At 44.4% G+C, this 14,697-nt stretch overlaps 1 protein-coding gene across 1 annotated transcript; it reads right to left on the reverse strand.

Annotated features, from left to right (window-relative positions):
• Nucleotides 1–1,479: 1,479 nt before the first annotated feature.
• On the reverse strand, nucleotides 1,480–2,735 carry LOC114638465 (interferon-induced transmembrane protein 2). Its single transcript, XM_028786903.1, has 2 exons — nucleotides 2,306–2,735; nucleotides 1,480–1,806 (listed from the first exon to the last, which is right to left on the reverse strand). Exons 1-2 carry the CDS (start codon nucleotides 2,549–2,551, stop codon nucleotides 1,618–1,620), a joined length of 435 nt encoding a protein of 144 aa, XP_028642736.1. The 5' UTR covers nucleotides 2,552–2,735; the 3' UTR covers nucleotides 1,480–1,617.
• Nucleotides 2,736–14,697: the final 11,962 nt, after the last annotated feature.

The raw sequence follows: 14,697 nt of genomic DNA on the forward strand, positions 1-14,697 counted from the left end.
CCTTCTCCTTTCCCAACAATAAACCTGCCATTTTCTAGAGATCTCACCAGAGATCCAGCAGTTCCTGGTTTTACCTTACCAGTATGGCCCCCATTCAAAGTCCCTGCAGAGTCACTCTATAGCCTCAGTTACGGAACAAGGAGAGAGGGGAGAATAGTTTCTTAGAACCCTTTATAAGCAATGACATTCCAAAAGCTTCCCCAAATCCTATATAGTCTCCCTGAAAACACTTAACAGTGACCCCTCAGAAGCCCACACTCCTGAGTGTGCTTTATATTTTACCATAGGTACTCTTTTTGAATAAGCTCCAACTTCTGCCTACTGTCTTGTGAAATTCTCTTATGTCAGAGTCATAATGAGATTTCTAAAAGATTAAAGGAATTTTTCAGACTGGCATGTCACAGCAGGGAGCTGACTCCCTTCCCAGCAGCTGCTGCTACTTCCTGTTAAAAACCATACTTAAAAAAAAAAAAAAAAACTACGGGCCTTCTCCTTGCTGAAGCCCCACAGGGCCTTGCCACTTGCACCTCTACTTGAGGGCTCGCTGTGTCACTCCTGGGATTTTGGATACATTCAAATCATTGTGGTGTGCTAGGCGGTGGTGGCACACGCCTTTAATCCCAGCACTTGGGAGGCAGAGGCAGGCGGATTTCTGAGTTCAAGGCCAGCCTGGTCTACAGAGTGAGTTCCAGGACAGCCAGGGCTACACAGAGAAACCCTGTCTTGAAAAACACAAAACAAAAAAAAAAAAACAAAACAAAAAAACCAACAATCATCATGGTGGTTAGGGAAGCAAGGAACTATTGGACAGGACCCAAATATCCTGCAGACATTGGAAGCCCAGTCTGATTTTTTTGGTACCAGGCTTGGGTAGGCAGAAAGAAGCATCCTTTAGAAGGAACTCCTGGGATGCCATGGCATGTTAGCAGGGGGCCAAGGCAGACAACCTCCGTGAGCCCAGCAGAACTGTCATTTCGTCCTCCCTACTACTCAGAGACCACGAGAGACATTCTGGAATCCTCACCCACTCCAGGCCCCTACATAAACCTGAGTGCCGTGTGTGTGTGTGTGTGTGTGTGTGTGTGTAAGGAAAGGGTTAGGGCAACAAACCTCACAGCACACAACTTTTGTGTACAGGCCAAACCATGAGCCTGAAGTCATATCCAAGAGGCCATCATGAAATGAGGACATATCTTGGCTAAGGATTTCTTTTCCCTTAAAGGACTCTGGGTGCCCTTCACTCCTAGACCGAAGCCTCCTTTGTTCAAAGTTCTGCACCCTTCAGGGGCACCCTGGGAGCATGGCATCAGCGTTAGATGATACTCGGATCCACTCTGCCTGGATCAGTTGAAAACCCACAGGTCGGCTGCTGCCCACATCAGGAGACCAGAGCCTGACAAGTTAAGGACACTAGCTCTCCTCAGACAAGAAGGAAGCAGAGTGAGCTCGGTACAGAACCAGACAGCAGTGAGTCAGAGCCAGAGTTTCCACCAAGTGCACTTTATTGAATCCACTGTGGACAGACAAGTGAAGGTAACATTTGCATACGCATAGGGTAAAGGGTCAGGGCCTCAGCCTGGGGGGAGGGCCAGATGTGGACCGTGGAACTTGGGGCAGCTAGAATCCAGAATGTGGCACTCTTTGTGAAAACGACTGAAAGACTACCGCAGAGGTTGTAGAGAAAATAATGATGCAGATAATGACCATGAGGACACTGAAGATCAGGGAGCTGATGTTCAGGCACTTGGCAGTAGAGGCGTAGGCCTGGGCTCCAATCACATCGCCCACCATCTTCCGGTCCCTGGACTGAAGGAAATCAGATAGTAAGGGGCCCTGGAGCTGGCCAGCAGAGAGCCAGGTGCTCTGGCTCTATTTCCCCATGTCCTCCCTGCCCACTGCCTCACTCCCTCAGGCTGGGAAACCCTACCCTCTTTTCACACACACACAAACTCAAACTATACAGTAGGCCCTAGCACAGGCCGCATACCTCACTTTCCACACAGATTAGGGACCCAGTCTAAAAGGTGAAGGGGCATTCCAGGAATGGGGTGGGGGGAAATCTGGCCCCAGAATCCCCAGACAGCTTCATTCTGTGACTATCAGAAATAACCAACACCAGAGACAGACAGGCACAGGCACAGGCACACACACACACACACACACACAGAGAGAGAGAGAGAAAGGGTGCACACACTGTCTTACACAAAGAACCCCACACTCACACCTCAGTGCCATCCGAGTAGAGGGAGAACTTCAGGCTCACACACACCTTCTTACACCATCACTCCCCCTCTAGCACACTCACCTTCACAGAGTAGGCATAGGCAATGAAGCCCAGGCAGCAGGCGTTGAAGAAGAGTGTATTGAACAGGGACCAGACCACATGGTCAGGAACAGAAACTTCTCTGGGCATGTTGATCACGGTGGTCCTCACAACAGCTGAGTTGTTGGGTTCCCCCAGCTCAGTCACCCCGTACTCCTCTTTGATTGTCTCATAGCTTGGAGGAAGTCCGGCATTGGTAGGCAAGAAGGCTTGAGAATTGTGGCTCATGGTATTGACTCTGGAACAATCACCCCGTCTGGAGGATGGCTGCTGCTACCCTGGTTCTGTTGGCCCGCCCTCTCTCTAGCAGTTTCCTTTTCCTGTTGGTGGGTTAGTCTCCAGAGGGCCTTACTGTGGGGAATTGGCTGGATACCGAAGTGGGCGGTACTTAAGCTTTGAGGATCAAATTACTTCAGGACTAGTTAGTTGACTGTTAAGGTACCTCTGTATCAAACTTCCAGGGGTCAAGACTTGTCCCAGGGCTAAAACTTGTTTCAAGGTCTCCACCTCCTGCTTAGAGTAGGCACACTAGGACTTCCCCAGATCTACTGTCTCCCCAGCCCCATGCTCTCACACCCCTTGTACATCCCTAAAGCCAGCCTCACTGTGAGGCCCTCCTCTAAAGAAACGCATGCACACACACACACCCAAACTAATCTGTTGCAAGTGGGGGCTGGGGAGATCTGCAACTCAATGTTTCTTTGGCTGTCAGTTGGGGAGGGAGGAGCCTTCCAGTCCAGGGCCGGGATGCTCCTGGCTAGCTAAAGAAGGAAAATTCCAGTCACTTGGCTGCAGCCTGGGAGCTTATGGAAGGCAGATGTTTTCCTGCCAGTTGCGAAACAGCCATTGCTCAAATGAAGCCTGGAGGAGAACGGCTGCCCAGGGAACTCTGTGTCTTTCCCGGCAAAAGCAATGAGGGAGCTGAGCAACTGTCAGAAACACGGACACATGTCCTCTTGGAGAAGGACACACAAACCATTTGACACTTTAACATATTCAGTAACCTCACATTCCCACCCCCAATACCCAAATTTCATCCTGCAGGACAGAGTGGATCAAGGAGGAGATCGTTAAGCCTAACTCCAGAGCCCCTGTTCACCCCTAGATGTACAATCTTCACCATCGATCAGAGCCTCAAAAGGTCACATGTCTGTAGTCCCAGCACTTGGGAAATGTGAGCAGGAGGATCAGTTCAAGGTCCAGCCTGGGCTACATGAGATCTTGTCTCAAATAAATGAATAAAAAGTAGGAAGTAGAATTTAAAAACGAACAAAGGGGGGAATCACCATTTCTTCTAGAAGATGTACAATGAGCAGCAGACTCTACATTCCTGGTCATCAGCAAAATTCAGATCAAAGCCCCGTGTCACCCTGCTCATGTCCATTAGGCTTGCTAGGGAAAAACAGATAACCACCGTAGTTTAGAAGCAAAGAAACCACAACACTGATGCTGCAGGCTTTGCAGGATCCCACTTCCTGTGTGTGAGAATGAACGAATGTCTCTATGTATTCAGTATGTGTATGCCTGTATCTCATGTCTACAGCAGCATTCGTAACGACAGGCAACAGATAGAAGTTAGATGGCTATCAACTGACAAATGAAACAAATGAACAAATCCAGAAACTAGAGTCATAGGGCCACAAAAAGAATGATATGTGCTAAACCTGAATAGACTTTATCTCAGGGCAGAAGCAGGTGAGCAGCCTCCAGGGGCTAAAGGGGAAGAGGAAGGGGTTAGGTATCTTTGCTATTGTTTGGTTTGGGGGGAGAGTTGTTCTTGGTTGTGAGTATGTGTGTGTGTGTGTGTGTGTGTGTGTGTGTGTGGGTGGTGTATGTGTGATAAAAATCTTTTTAGGGGAAAAGTCAGAGATGGTAAGGCTCAGCTCTTGTTCCTAGTGGGTCCTGTGCATGTCCTCTCTGTCTGTCTCTGACTAAACCTCACTTTTGAGTGAAAGTGCCCCCATAGGCTCACATTTGGATGTTTGGTCTCCAGTTAGTAGAACTGTATCTGTGGGGTGTGTGTGTGTGTGTATAGATCACAATATAAAGCTCTCCAGCTACTGCTCCAATACCATGTCTGCCTGCTTCCTGCCATGATGATCATGGGCTAACCCTCTAAGACTGTAAGCAAGCCTCTGATTAAATGTTTTCCTTTATGAGAGTTGCCTTGGTCATGGTGTCTTTTCACAGCAGCAGAACCGTAACTAAGACACTAATCTTTCCCAAATGCAATCCAGATAGGTTAATTTAGCTAGGACTTCTTTCACCTTCATTAAAGAATTCAAAAGTCTCAGTGTGGCATTTGACCTAACCTAGAAAAGTATCCATATCATTCTAACCACTAGGAAAAGTCTCATATCTGAGATTTAGCACCATCCATGAAATAATGGGGCTCACCTTCAGAATTCCATTATAGCCAGGCTAGCTTCCATAGCAAGGTGGATGGGAAGCTTTGCAGGTTGTATCAGGACACTTACAGGAAAGAGTAGGGGAAAGACCCACTGGTAACTATATGATTAGGTACACTATATGATTACCTTATTAGAGATAGTACCTCTATCAGTGAAGTAATCATGTAGGAGGGATAAAACACCCATTAAGTATGACAAGCTATGGAGGATAGCATTGATGGCTTCTGAGAATCGTGATCTCTTTCGAGCCAAAACCATGGACAAGTATATTAATCTGGACATTGAGAGTCAGAAAGTCCAAGCCATCCTGGTTGTACATTTTTATAAGACAAGCCTCTCCAGCTATCGTACAAAAACTAGATCAAGAGCCTCCAATGGCATTCTGCACTTTAAGGTCTTACCTTGAAGGCCTCCCACTGCTTGATCTCAGAAAACAGAATCAACAAGTACCAGTGTTGGTGTTCTGGGTTACACAAGATGATTGATCAAAGAAAGAGATGCTGCAGGATGAATTTAGGCTTCTCAGTAGCAGGGGAATCAGCCTCTCGGGGATTAAACTCAGAGCCCTTTTTCAGAGCCTCTTCAATGTTACACAAAGATACCTTTAGCAAGTCAATTTCTGCACACCAAAACTTCTTATCTGATCTAAAGGTTGTCTTGAAAGAACCATCACCTTAAGCAGTTTTCAGCCATATGAGACTTCCTAGTTTGCCTGGTATGTCTAGATACCAAGTTATGCAAAGGCTCTGAGAATCCTTCAAAGGAACAACCGCATAAAATCTCAGATAACAATCACTGACAAAAGGCTACTCGAGAGCCGAGACAGCTCTGCTAAAATTCTGCTACATGCCAGGCTGTCAACAAACTTCAGAACTAACTATAAGCTTTACCGAAATTTTAATTCTGCTCCTTCTGCCAGATCCCAACACCCGAGGCTTCTCTAGGGCACTCCAGTATAAAGCACTACGCTTTACCTGCTGGGCCACACCTATAAGATTACACACTTTCCCAGCCCGAGGCTGCGTGGCTCCCAAACTGTAGCAGTTTGATCGGGACAGGACACGAGCTTTCAGGATATGCTATAGCGAGGCTCACTGAGGTCACAGAGGCTGAGCCACTTCCAGGCAAGTAATTCCAAGTTAGCCCCCAACGGCGAAATTCATTGTCCTGACAAGAGTCCTCCAGCTGGGGGCAGGAGTGACTTAAAATTTACACAGAATCAGCCTGGGCTTTCCGTGTGATCTGTGACCTTGCAGCAATCTAGAGAGAGATCTGAGGAAAGATGCCCCTGGGATGCTGGCCTTAATATTCATCATCTTGACTCCAACATAGCCTATGATGCTCCAGCTTGACCATAATACATTGCAAGACCCATTTTAAAACAAAACCTGGTAACAATCAAAACAGATTGAACAGGCAGTTTACCTTCCAACCCCACTGACCCACATCCACAATATATTCCCCAGGAAACCCAACAGGCCTTAGATTAGGACTTTCAATCAGCCCAAAGCATCCCCAAAAAAGCTATTGTTCCCTGACTCCTCCCTGTATCCGCAGAGGCTCTGCTTATGAAAGAAACCAGGTCAGTTCTAGGTTGAGGAACTAGCAATACAATAGATGCAAATAGTCAAAGAACAAACAAGGCAGTAAACAAAGTCCCAGGATCACTCTCGTGATCACTGTTTCTAAGGGCTCATCAGGATGACAAAAAATACCTGAGCCTACTTCCTTTTCCTAGCCCACAGTCATATTCATGCCCGAGGCCTACTTCTTTGTTCTAGCCTAAGACTTAGTTTATTCCTGACTGAAATTACTTCTCTGTTTTAACCTAAAATTAGATTCCTGCCTGAACTTACTTCCTTGTCCTTGGCCAATGTCAGATTCCTGCCAAACAGCCCCAAAAGCTGTCCACAGAAAACTATGATGGAATTGGCTGTAAAGGAGAGTTTTAGCAAAAATGGAGATGTCGAACAGATTGCATTTATATACTGAGAGCCAAAAAATTAAGTTAGTCTGGAAATATTAAAGTGTATGTGTATTATGGATATTGGTGCATGTTCAGATATGTGCACACAAGTACACGTGTGAATAGGACAAGAGAGAATGTTGAATGCCCCGTCTTTCTCTACCTTACATATGTGAGTTAAGGTCTCTTACTAAACTTGGAGTTTGCCATTTTCCAGTGAGGCTGGCTAGCCAGCAAGCCCAAACAATCCTCCTGTTTCTGCACCTTCGTCCAGTGCTGAGATTACAGGTGTGCATGGCCCTGTGTTTTAGTTGCTTTTCTACTGCTGTGCTGAAACACAAAGACAAGGGCATTACAGAAGGAAGGGTTTATTTAGGGCTTATGGTTCTGGATGGATGAGAGTCCATCATCATCACAGTTGAGAAGTGAGGCACCAGGCATGGGGCAGGAAGGACAACAGAGGTGACCTTTCAAACTGCTCACAGGAAACAGAGAGAACAAACTGTTTGTGAATGGCTCATGGCTTTTGAAACCTAAGTCCTGCCCCTAGTGACAAACTTCCTCCATCAAGACCACACCTCCTAATCCTACCCAAAGGGTGCCACCATCTGGAAACCAGGCTGTGGGGGACATTTGTCATTCAAACTACCACACCCCGCCTGACTTTAAAGGAATAAGGAATATTTTCTTTATGTGTATTTGTATTATGTGTATGTGTGTGGCGGGAGGGGGGGAGAGTTGTGTATGAGGATAAGCATGTACCATGGCCTCCTAGTGAGGTCAGAGGTCAACCTCTGGTATCAGTCTTCACTTTCCACTTTGCTTGAGACACAGTGTTTCTTATTGTTTGCTGCTATACAGTGTACCTCAGGATAGCCCAGCCCAAGACTGGAAGGTCATCCTCCTATCTCTACCTCCTATCTTGCCATAGGAGGACTGAGATTTCAGACACATGCTAGTGCATCTGGCTTTTACATGGTGTTCTAGTTTTATCTTTTTTGCTGTGATAAAAATCCCCTGACCAAAAGAATTTAGGGTATCAAGAGTTTATTTGGCTTAAATTACAGGTTACAGTCCTCATTGAGCAGAAGGCAAAACAAATAAAATAATCATATCACATCCACAGTCAAGAACAAAGAGAAACAAGTGTACCCAGGCTGCCTCCTTGCTTGCTAGCTTTCTTTGCTCTTTTTTTTTTTTTTTTTTGGTTTTTCAAGACAGGGTTTTTTTGTGTAGCCCTGGCTGTCCTGGAGCTCACTTTGTAGACCAGGCTGGCCTCGAACTCAGAAATCCGCCTGCTTCTGCCTCCCAAGTGCTGGGATTAAAGGCGTGCGCCACCACCGCCCGGCTTTCTTTGCTCTTATATGACCCAGTTTGGAGTGTTGCACACAGTGGGTTGGGTTTTTCTACATCAGTTAGAAGTCAAGACCACCCTACCTAGACCAACTTAATTTAGATAATTCCTCATTAAAACTTTTTTTTAAATAAGGTCTGGAAAGATAACTCAGTGGTTAGGAGCACTTGCTGCTTTTGCAGAGAATTAGGGCTCCATGGTCCCAGCATCCATATGGTGCCTCATAACCATCTGTAACGCCAGTTCAAAGGGATCCATCACTTTCTTCTGGCCTCTGTGGGCAACAGGCATAGATATCAATACCTTCATACAGGTAGACACTCAGACATATAAAATAAAATAACTTTCTTTTTTTTTTTTTTAAACTTTATTTATTTATTTATTTACTATAAGTACACTGTAGCTGTCTTCAGACACCCCACAAGAGGGCATCAGATCTCATTGCAGATGGTTGTGAGCCACCATGTGGTTGCTGGGATTTGAACTCATGACCTCTGGAAGAGCAGTCAGTGCTCTTAACCACTGAGCCATCTCACCAGCCCCATAAAATAACTTTCATTCCATATGAATCTATATTGTGTCAAGTGAACAGTTAAAAGTAATTAGTATACATGGGTTCCAGGAAGTTGACCTCAGCTTACATGGCAAGTGCTTTTTTACCTTTTAAGCCATCTCACTGGCCTCTTTCATACCTAGCTTTTACTTGAGTGTTGGGGATCTGAACTCATTTCTTTACAAATGTGCAGCAAGTGTTACTACCCACTGGGCCATCTCCTGAGCTCTAGAATGCAGCATCTTGAAAGGATTGTTAAGACACATGAAGGAGGGGCTGGTAAGATGGCTCAGCAGTTAAAAGCACTGACTGCTCTTCTGGAGGTCATGAGTTCAAATCCCAGGAACCACATGGTAGCTCACAACCATCCTTCGTATGGTGTCTGAAGACAGCTACAGTGTACTTACATATAATAACAATAATAATAATGGCCAGAGCGAGTGTGGGCCGGAGGGAGCAGAGCAAGAGGGAAGGGGAAAAATAAAAAAATAAATAAATAAAAAACAACTGAAAGATGTACCTGGAAAGGCACAAGTAAAAGTACCTAAAGTCCTGAGTTTATAGATTTATTTATTTACTTATTTATTTGAAGTTGACTCTTGATGTTCATTTTTTAAGACTTATTTTCATTCTTTTTGTTTATTCATCTATATCTGTGTGTGTGTACTCATGTGTCGATGGGTGTGTGTACAGATACCAGAAGACAGCAGTGGGCATCCTCCTCCATCGTTCTGCCTGTTCCTCTGAAGAAATGTCTCTCTTGATTGTAGAGCTTGTGTCTCAGCTAGGTTGGAAGCCAGGAAGGCACAGAAATCCTCCTGCCTCAACCCCCTCCCCATAGTACTGACATTACAGGCATTTGTAGGAATGCCCAACTTGTTAAGTGGGTGCTGGGTTACAAATTGTGGCCTCAGGACTACACACTGAGCACTCTTAGCTGTTGGACTCTCCAGTGCTTGGTGGACTTTGCGGGGGTGGGAGTGAAGTCTTCCATTGGTTTGCTGTTTCTGAGGGTTCTCTTGTCTTTTCCTTTGAATGCTTGTTGGAAAGTTGGATCTTATCACAATAGGTGAGTGCATACAGTAATTTCCTACAGTTTAACAGTTGTTGGAGCACTTAAGAACACCCGAAAGCTTTTCAGATTGGCTAAAAAGTTAATCTGAATGAGGTTCCCTATCTAAACCAGTTCATGATGAGACATCTGGGCAATAACTGATAAATGTTTATACAATATTAGCAATTAGTTTGATTTTTTTTTTGTACTCCCCATCTAGGGCTTTAAAAGCTAAGTAGGGGCTAGGTGCGGTGGCACACACTTTTAATCTCAGTACTGGGGAGGCAAAGGGAGACAGAGGTCTATGAATTCAAAGCCAGCCTGCCCTACTCATCAAATTCCAGGACAGCCAGGTCTACATAAAACAGTGGTTCTCAAATGCTACAACTCTTTATATGGTTTCTCATGTTATGGTAATACCCAACCATAAAATTATTTTTATTGTTACTTATGAATTGTAATATGAATATCTGATAAGAAGATGGCCTTAGACTCCTGTGAAGGGTTCATTTGAACCCCCCGCCCCAGAGGTCACATCCCATAAGCTGAGAACCACTGACATAGAGAGACCCTGTCTCCAAAAGAAAAAGTCTAAATAAATAAAGTCAAAATGAGGGGCCAAAAATGCACCTTGTGCTGTTGTCAGTTGAGACTCTGTGGAGTTATGCTAGGGACTTAGGAGGGTCCCCTTTCAACCTTCATTGCCCCTCTCCCAGTGTGCCCTCTGTGGTCCTGGGTCTTGCTGACTGTGTGAGTTTCCTCAGATACAAAGAAGACCTTTTCCCCTCCAATGACTTCACAGCAGGTACATGAGTTAAAGTACAATCCCCTGGGGCTCCCATGTCCTTTCTGAATGAGACCACAGGTGACTTACCAGAGCTGTAGGGCCCCTTTACAGGGGTTCTATTGTCCCCTTGGTCCTGGTTGACCTTTGGTGGTCCATTTTGTTCCTATATCCTCATTGGTTTTCGCCTATATGTTTTGTTGGTTGAACACTCAGAAGGGTGGTTTTTAACAGTCATAAGGAGGAAGTAATAAATTTTAGTTTTAACTTCCATGTAACAGGCAAAGCTTAGATAATAACGCAACTTTTTTCTTTTTCTTTTTTTTCTTTTCTTTTCTTTTCTTTCTTTCTTTTTTTTTTTTTTTTTTTTTTTGGTTTTTCGAGACAGGGTTTCTCCTGTATAGTCCTGGTTGTCCTGGAACTCACTCTGTAGACCAGGCTGGCCTCGAACTCAGAAATCCGCCTGCCTCTGCCTCCCAAGTGCTGGGATTAAAGGCATGCGCCACCACCGCCCGGCGTGACACAACTTTTTAAATAAGTTCTGGTTTGATGATATTCAATTTCATGTGTCCTTCAACTTCTGACAGGCTCAGCAGAAAACACAATTTATTATGTCACCAAGAACAAATCAATATTTTCAAGAACCCCAATTATTTTAAATGGAGAACAGTTTGTTTTAGATCAGTGCACTGAATTTTAGTCTTGGGAATTGTGAACATCATACATACATACATACACACACACACACACACATATACATATACATATACATATACATATACATATACATATACATATATTTCATCGTTTACAGACTTTTTGCAGCATATTTCAGTTTTCAAGTTTTGTCCTTGCCTGCTTTCTGCCTTTACTTTTCCCATTTTGGAAAGAAAAAAAAAATCTGGTTATTTTGCCTTAGGACAAACTCATATTTTACCATGTAAAAATTCATCTTATCATGAGACAGAGCAACAAGCAAATTTACAATTTACTGAAAGAGTTGAATCTAAGTTGCATTCACAACACAGTGTGTTGTTGGAGGAAGTCTTTTTGTGCTAGATGCCCAGTTTCATACCTAATAACCACTTGTCTCTGACTCAGTTTCTGGTAAATAAGTTCCCAGCAACCCTGATTCCTTGATCCCCAACCAGAACAGTGCCACCATGACCATGTGCATTGTTATAAGCTGTGACTAATGACTGATTTAGGCTTTCGTAACCCACTTAGGCGGATGCAGATGTTCAAGGACGATTAGAAGATCACTTTTACTGCCTAATCTTGGCAGAGGTGGAACAGCTCTTTGGTTTCTGTAACCTGTTTGTGCAAATACCCAAGGACTTCTTGGGGGGTTTTGCCTGTAAAAGCCCTTCTCTCAACAGCCTCCAGGCAGCACATCTCCAGTTTGCTGGGGGCTTTGACCCTGCCAGCAACATTAATGAATTTGGCTAATTATAATCTGAATTGAGTCTAAGGATCTTTTCCCTGTAGTCTTAAGCTTCATAACAATGTAATAACCTAATTACCTGTCCACATGTAGTTAAAACTATTAAGTTCTTACCTGTCAGAGGTTCTAGGCAGGCATTATTGGTTGCTTGGATTTTTTTTTCCTCTTTTGGTCTGTTACACTCCAGCAAGAGATGGCCAAGATAGTTAAGTTTCCAGTGACCTCAAATGGTGAACTTAGAACTTAGTGATAAAGGGGGGACAGAAAATACAGAATGCCAAAAAAAATTTTATATGTTAACTTGGTAATTATAGCTTAGACTACAAAAGACATCTGTTCCTCTGAAGAACTGGGGTACAACAAACAGCTTTTGCCTAGAAGGCCAAATGGGAAGAAAAGAGAAATATATAGTGTTCATGAACAGGACAATGTGAGCAGGACACTTGCAACTGGAACCAGTGATGGCAGGCTGAAGCCTGTATTCGGATAGGAGAAGTATAAAAAAAAAAAGTCACAAACTGGGTGGCAATAAGGTCTTCATTGCCACCTCAGGAAGAGAAAGTATGTCTTCGGAGAGAAGGGGGGGGGGATGCTTTTATTGTTCCTGGAGTTACCTAATATGAACATCCCAAACAAGTATGTGAGAGAGAGTATACGTATGTGGACAAAGAGAGGGAGCAGCTGGAAAGAGTTCTGCAGGTGGGAGGGAGGGAGAACCGGAAAAGGGAAAAATCAAGATGAAGCAGAAGAAGCAGGGTTGCCAGGCAGAGGGATGGTCGGCAGTAGACAGCTGGAAGGTGTCCAAAGGAAGAGTCTTCATGGTGTTCATATCGGGCCCGTGTGAGACGGATGAACGAGTGTCAGAGATCCCAGCTGTTGCAGGATGTTTGTTCACACTGTGATCCCCGAGATTGTGTTGTTTCCTGGAAAACTCTGTTTCAAGTTAGTGGTGTGACTCAGCCCTCATACACACCTTTAATCCAATAGCTTTCTGCTTGAATATTAAAAACAGGATTGAATGAAGTCAACCATGCGCCAATAGGAAGAGCAAGCAACCAGTTGACGCGGTGTGAACATAGGAGGAAAAAGACAAACTGACAGAAAGTCAAGAGGACAGATAGAGAGACGCATAGGAAGTCGAAGGGAGGGACACTCAGTTTGAGGGTTGGGGTGGGGGTTGATGTTGTTGTTGAGATGTAGGGAAGAAGCAGGCCTTTTTGGGACATTGGCTGAGGAAGAAGGTGGGGGGTGCTCTCTGAGCTAGCAGGCTTTCACCCCAGCATCTGGCTTCTGAGTCTTTTGGGTAAAATTGAACAATTGAGATTTTGTTTTGTTTTTTTAAAAAAAAAACACCCAATAAGCTATAAATAGCATCCCTGTCACAGGTGAAGATCTGAAGATCAGATTTAGATAATCAGTTATTGCATCTCAGAGGTGAGTTGAGGAAACAGAGTAGGATCCATCTATGTTCACCTATGAGGCATCTGTAGAAGGCAATGGGTACCACCCCCTGGTGCTTTCAGTGGTGATTACGGTCTTAGTCATTGACTTGGCTGTAAAGTGCCTTAGACTGGGGTGTCTCCTGTTGGGCATCATTCCTCTAAAGGGTATCCAGAAATTCAAGTTATCTCATATCAATTGTGAGGGAGAAAGTAAAAGCTTGGTTACCCATAGTTCTCTCAGATCAGGAGATCTGATGGGAATGAGGGGGACATGCCAGGGTAAGTGTCAGCAGTCACATGCTCTGTTCCTCTTCCTCTGAAGAGCAGCAATGAATGCCGGAGCATAGAAGCTGATGTGGAAGCAAAAAGGAAGAGTGACAGGAGTCCTCACAGTGTCTATGGATCAACTGTCTGAACTACCATTGCCAACCTGACATCGCTTCATCAACTGTTAGGAAAGCTAGGAAAGTATTCCCATTGTCTTTTGGGGGTAAGCCTATGAGAATTTACCTGCTGTAAATGTCTTTGCAATATTTTTGCAGTATATTTTCTTTCTTTAAAACATTACTTATTTTTAAAGATTTTAATTTTTTTAATTTTTAAACTTTTTTTTTTATTTTATGAAAATGAGTGCCTTGCCTGCACATGACCTGTGTAACACACTTATACCTGGTGCACACAGAGGCGAGAAAGAGGTTAGATATCGTAGAATTGAAACTACGAACAGCAGCCACGTGTATAAGAAGCCTGGGACTTCAAATCAGATCCTCTGGAAGAGCAGCCAGTACTCAAACCCTGAACATCTCTCCAGACTTAAGGACTTTATTTTTATTTTTAATCATGTGTATATGTGTGTTTGTGAGGGGTGGGGGAGTGTACATGTGAGTGCAGTACTCAAGGAGGTCAGAAGAGGGCATCAGACCCTCTGGAGTTGGACATACAGATTGTTCTGAGTTGCCTGACATGGGTGCCATGGGTGCCTCCTCTCCAGCTCCAGCATCTTCTCTCTATTAAATCGTTTTATCTAGATTCTAATCTGGTAAATACCTTTATCCCTGTGCCTTTGGCTCCTCATTCTTGATACACGATAGAACCCAAACAGAGGTGGTGGCGTTGCCTGGGAGGTACAAGGCAACTCCTGAGAGTTCTGCCTGCTGCTCTGCCTCCTGCAGCCTCGCCCTTCTCTGGCCTGGCCACTCTGCTGTCCTCCACGGCATGTTTCATTACCTAAAGGTTTTAAGTGGCTTCTCCTAGACATCTGCTGGTCTACTTTGTAGCTTTTATGTAGGTATGACTTCCCAGAAGATGATATTAAATCTTCTCTGGTCATCTCTTTCCTCTGAAATGCCAACTGTGAGTGAAACTA

This window comes from Grammomys surdaster, unplaced genomic scaffold (genome assembly GCF_004785775.1).
Source record: "Grammomys surdaster isolate TR1022 unplaced genomic scaffold, NIH_TR_1.0 125603, whole genome shotgun sequence".
In the NCBI taxonomy this organism is placed as follows: domain Eukaryota; kingdom Metazoa; phylum Chordata; class Mammalia; order Rodentia; family Muridae; genus Grammomys; species Grammomys surdaster.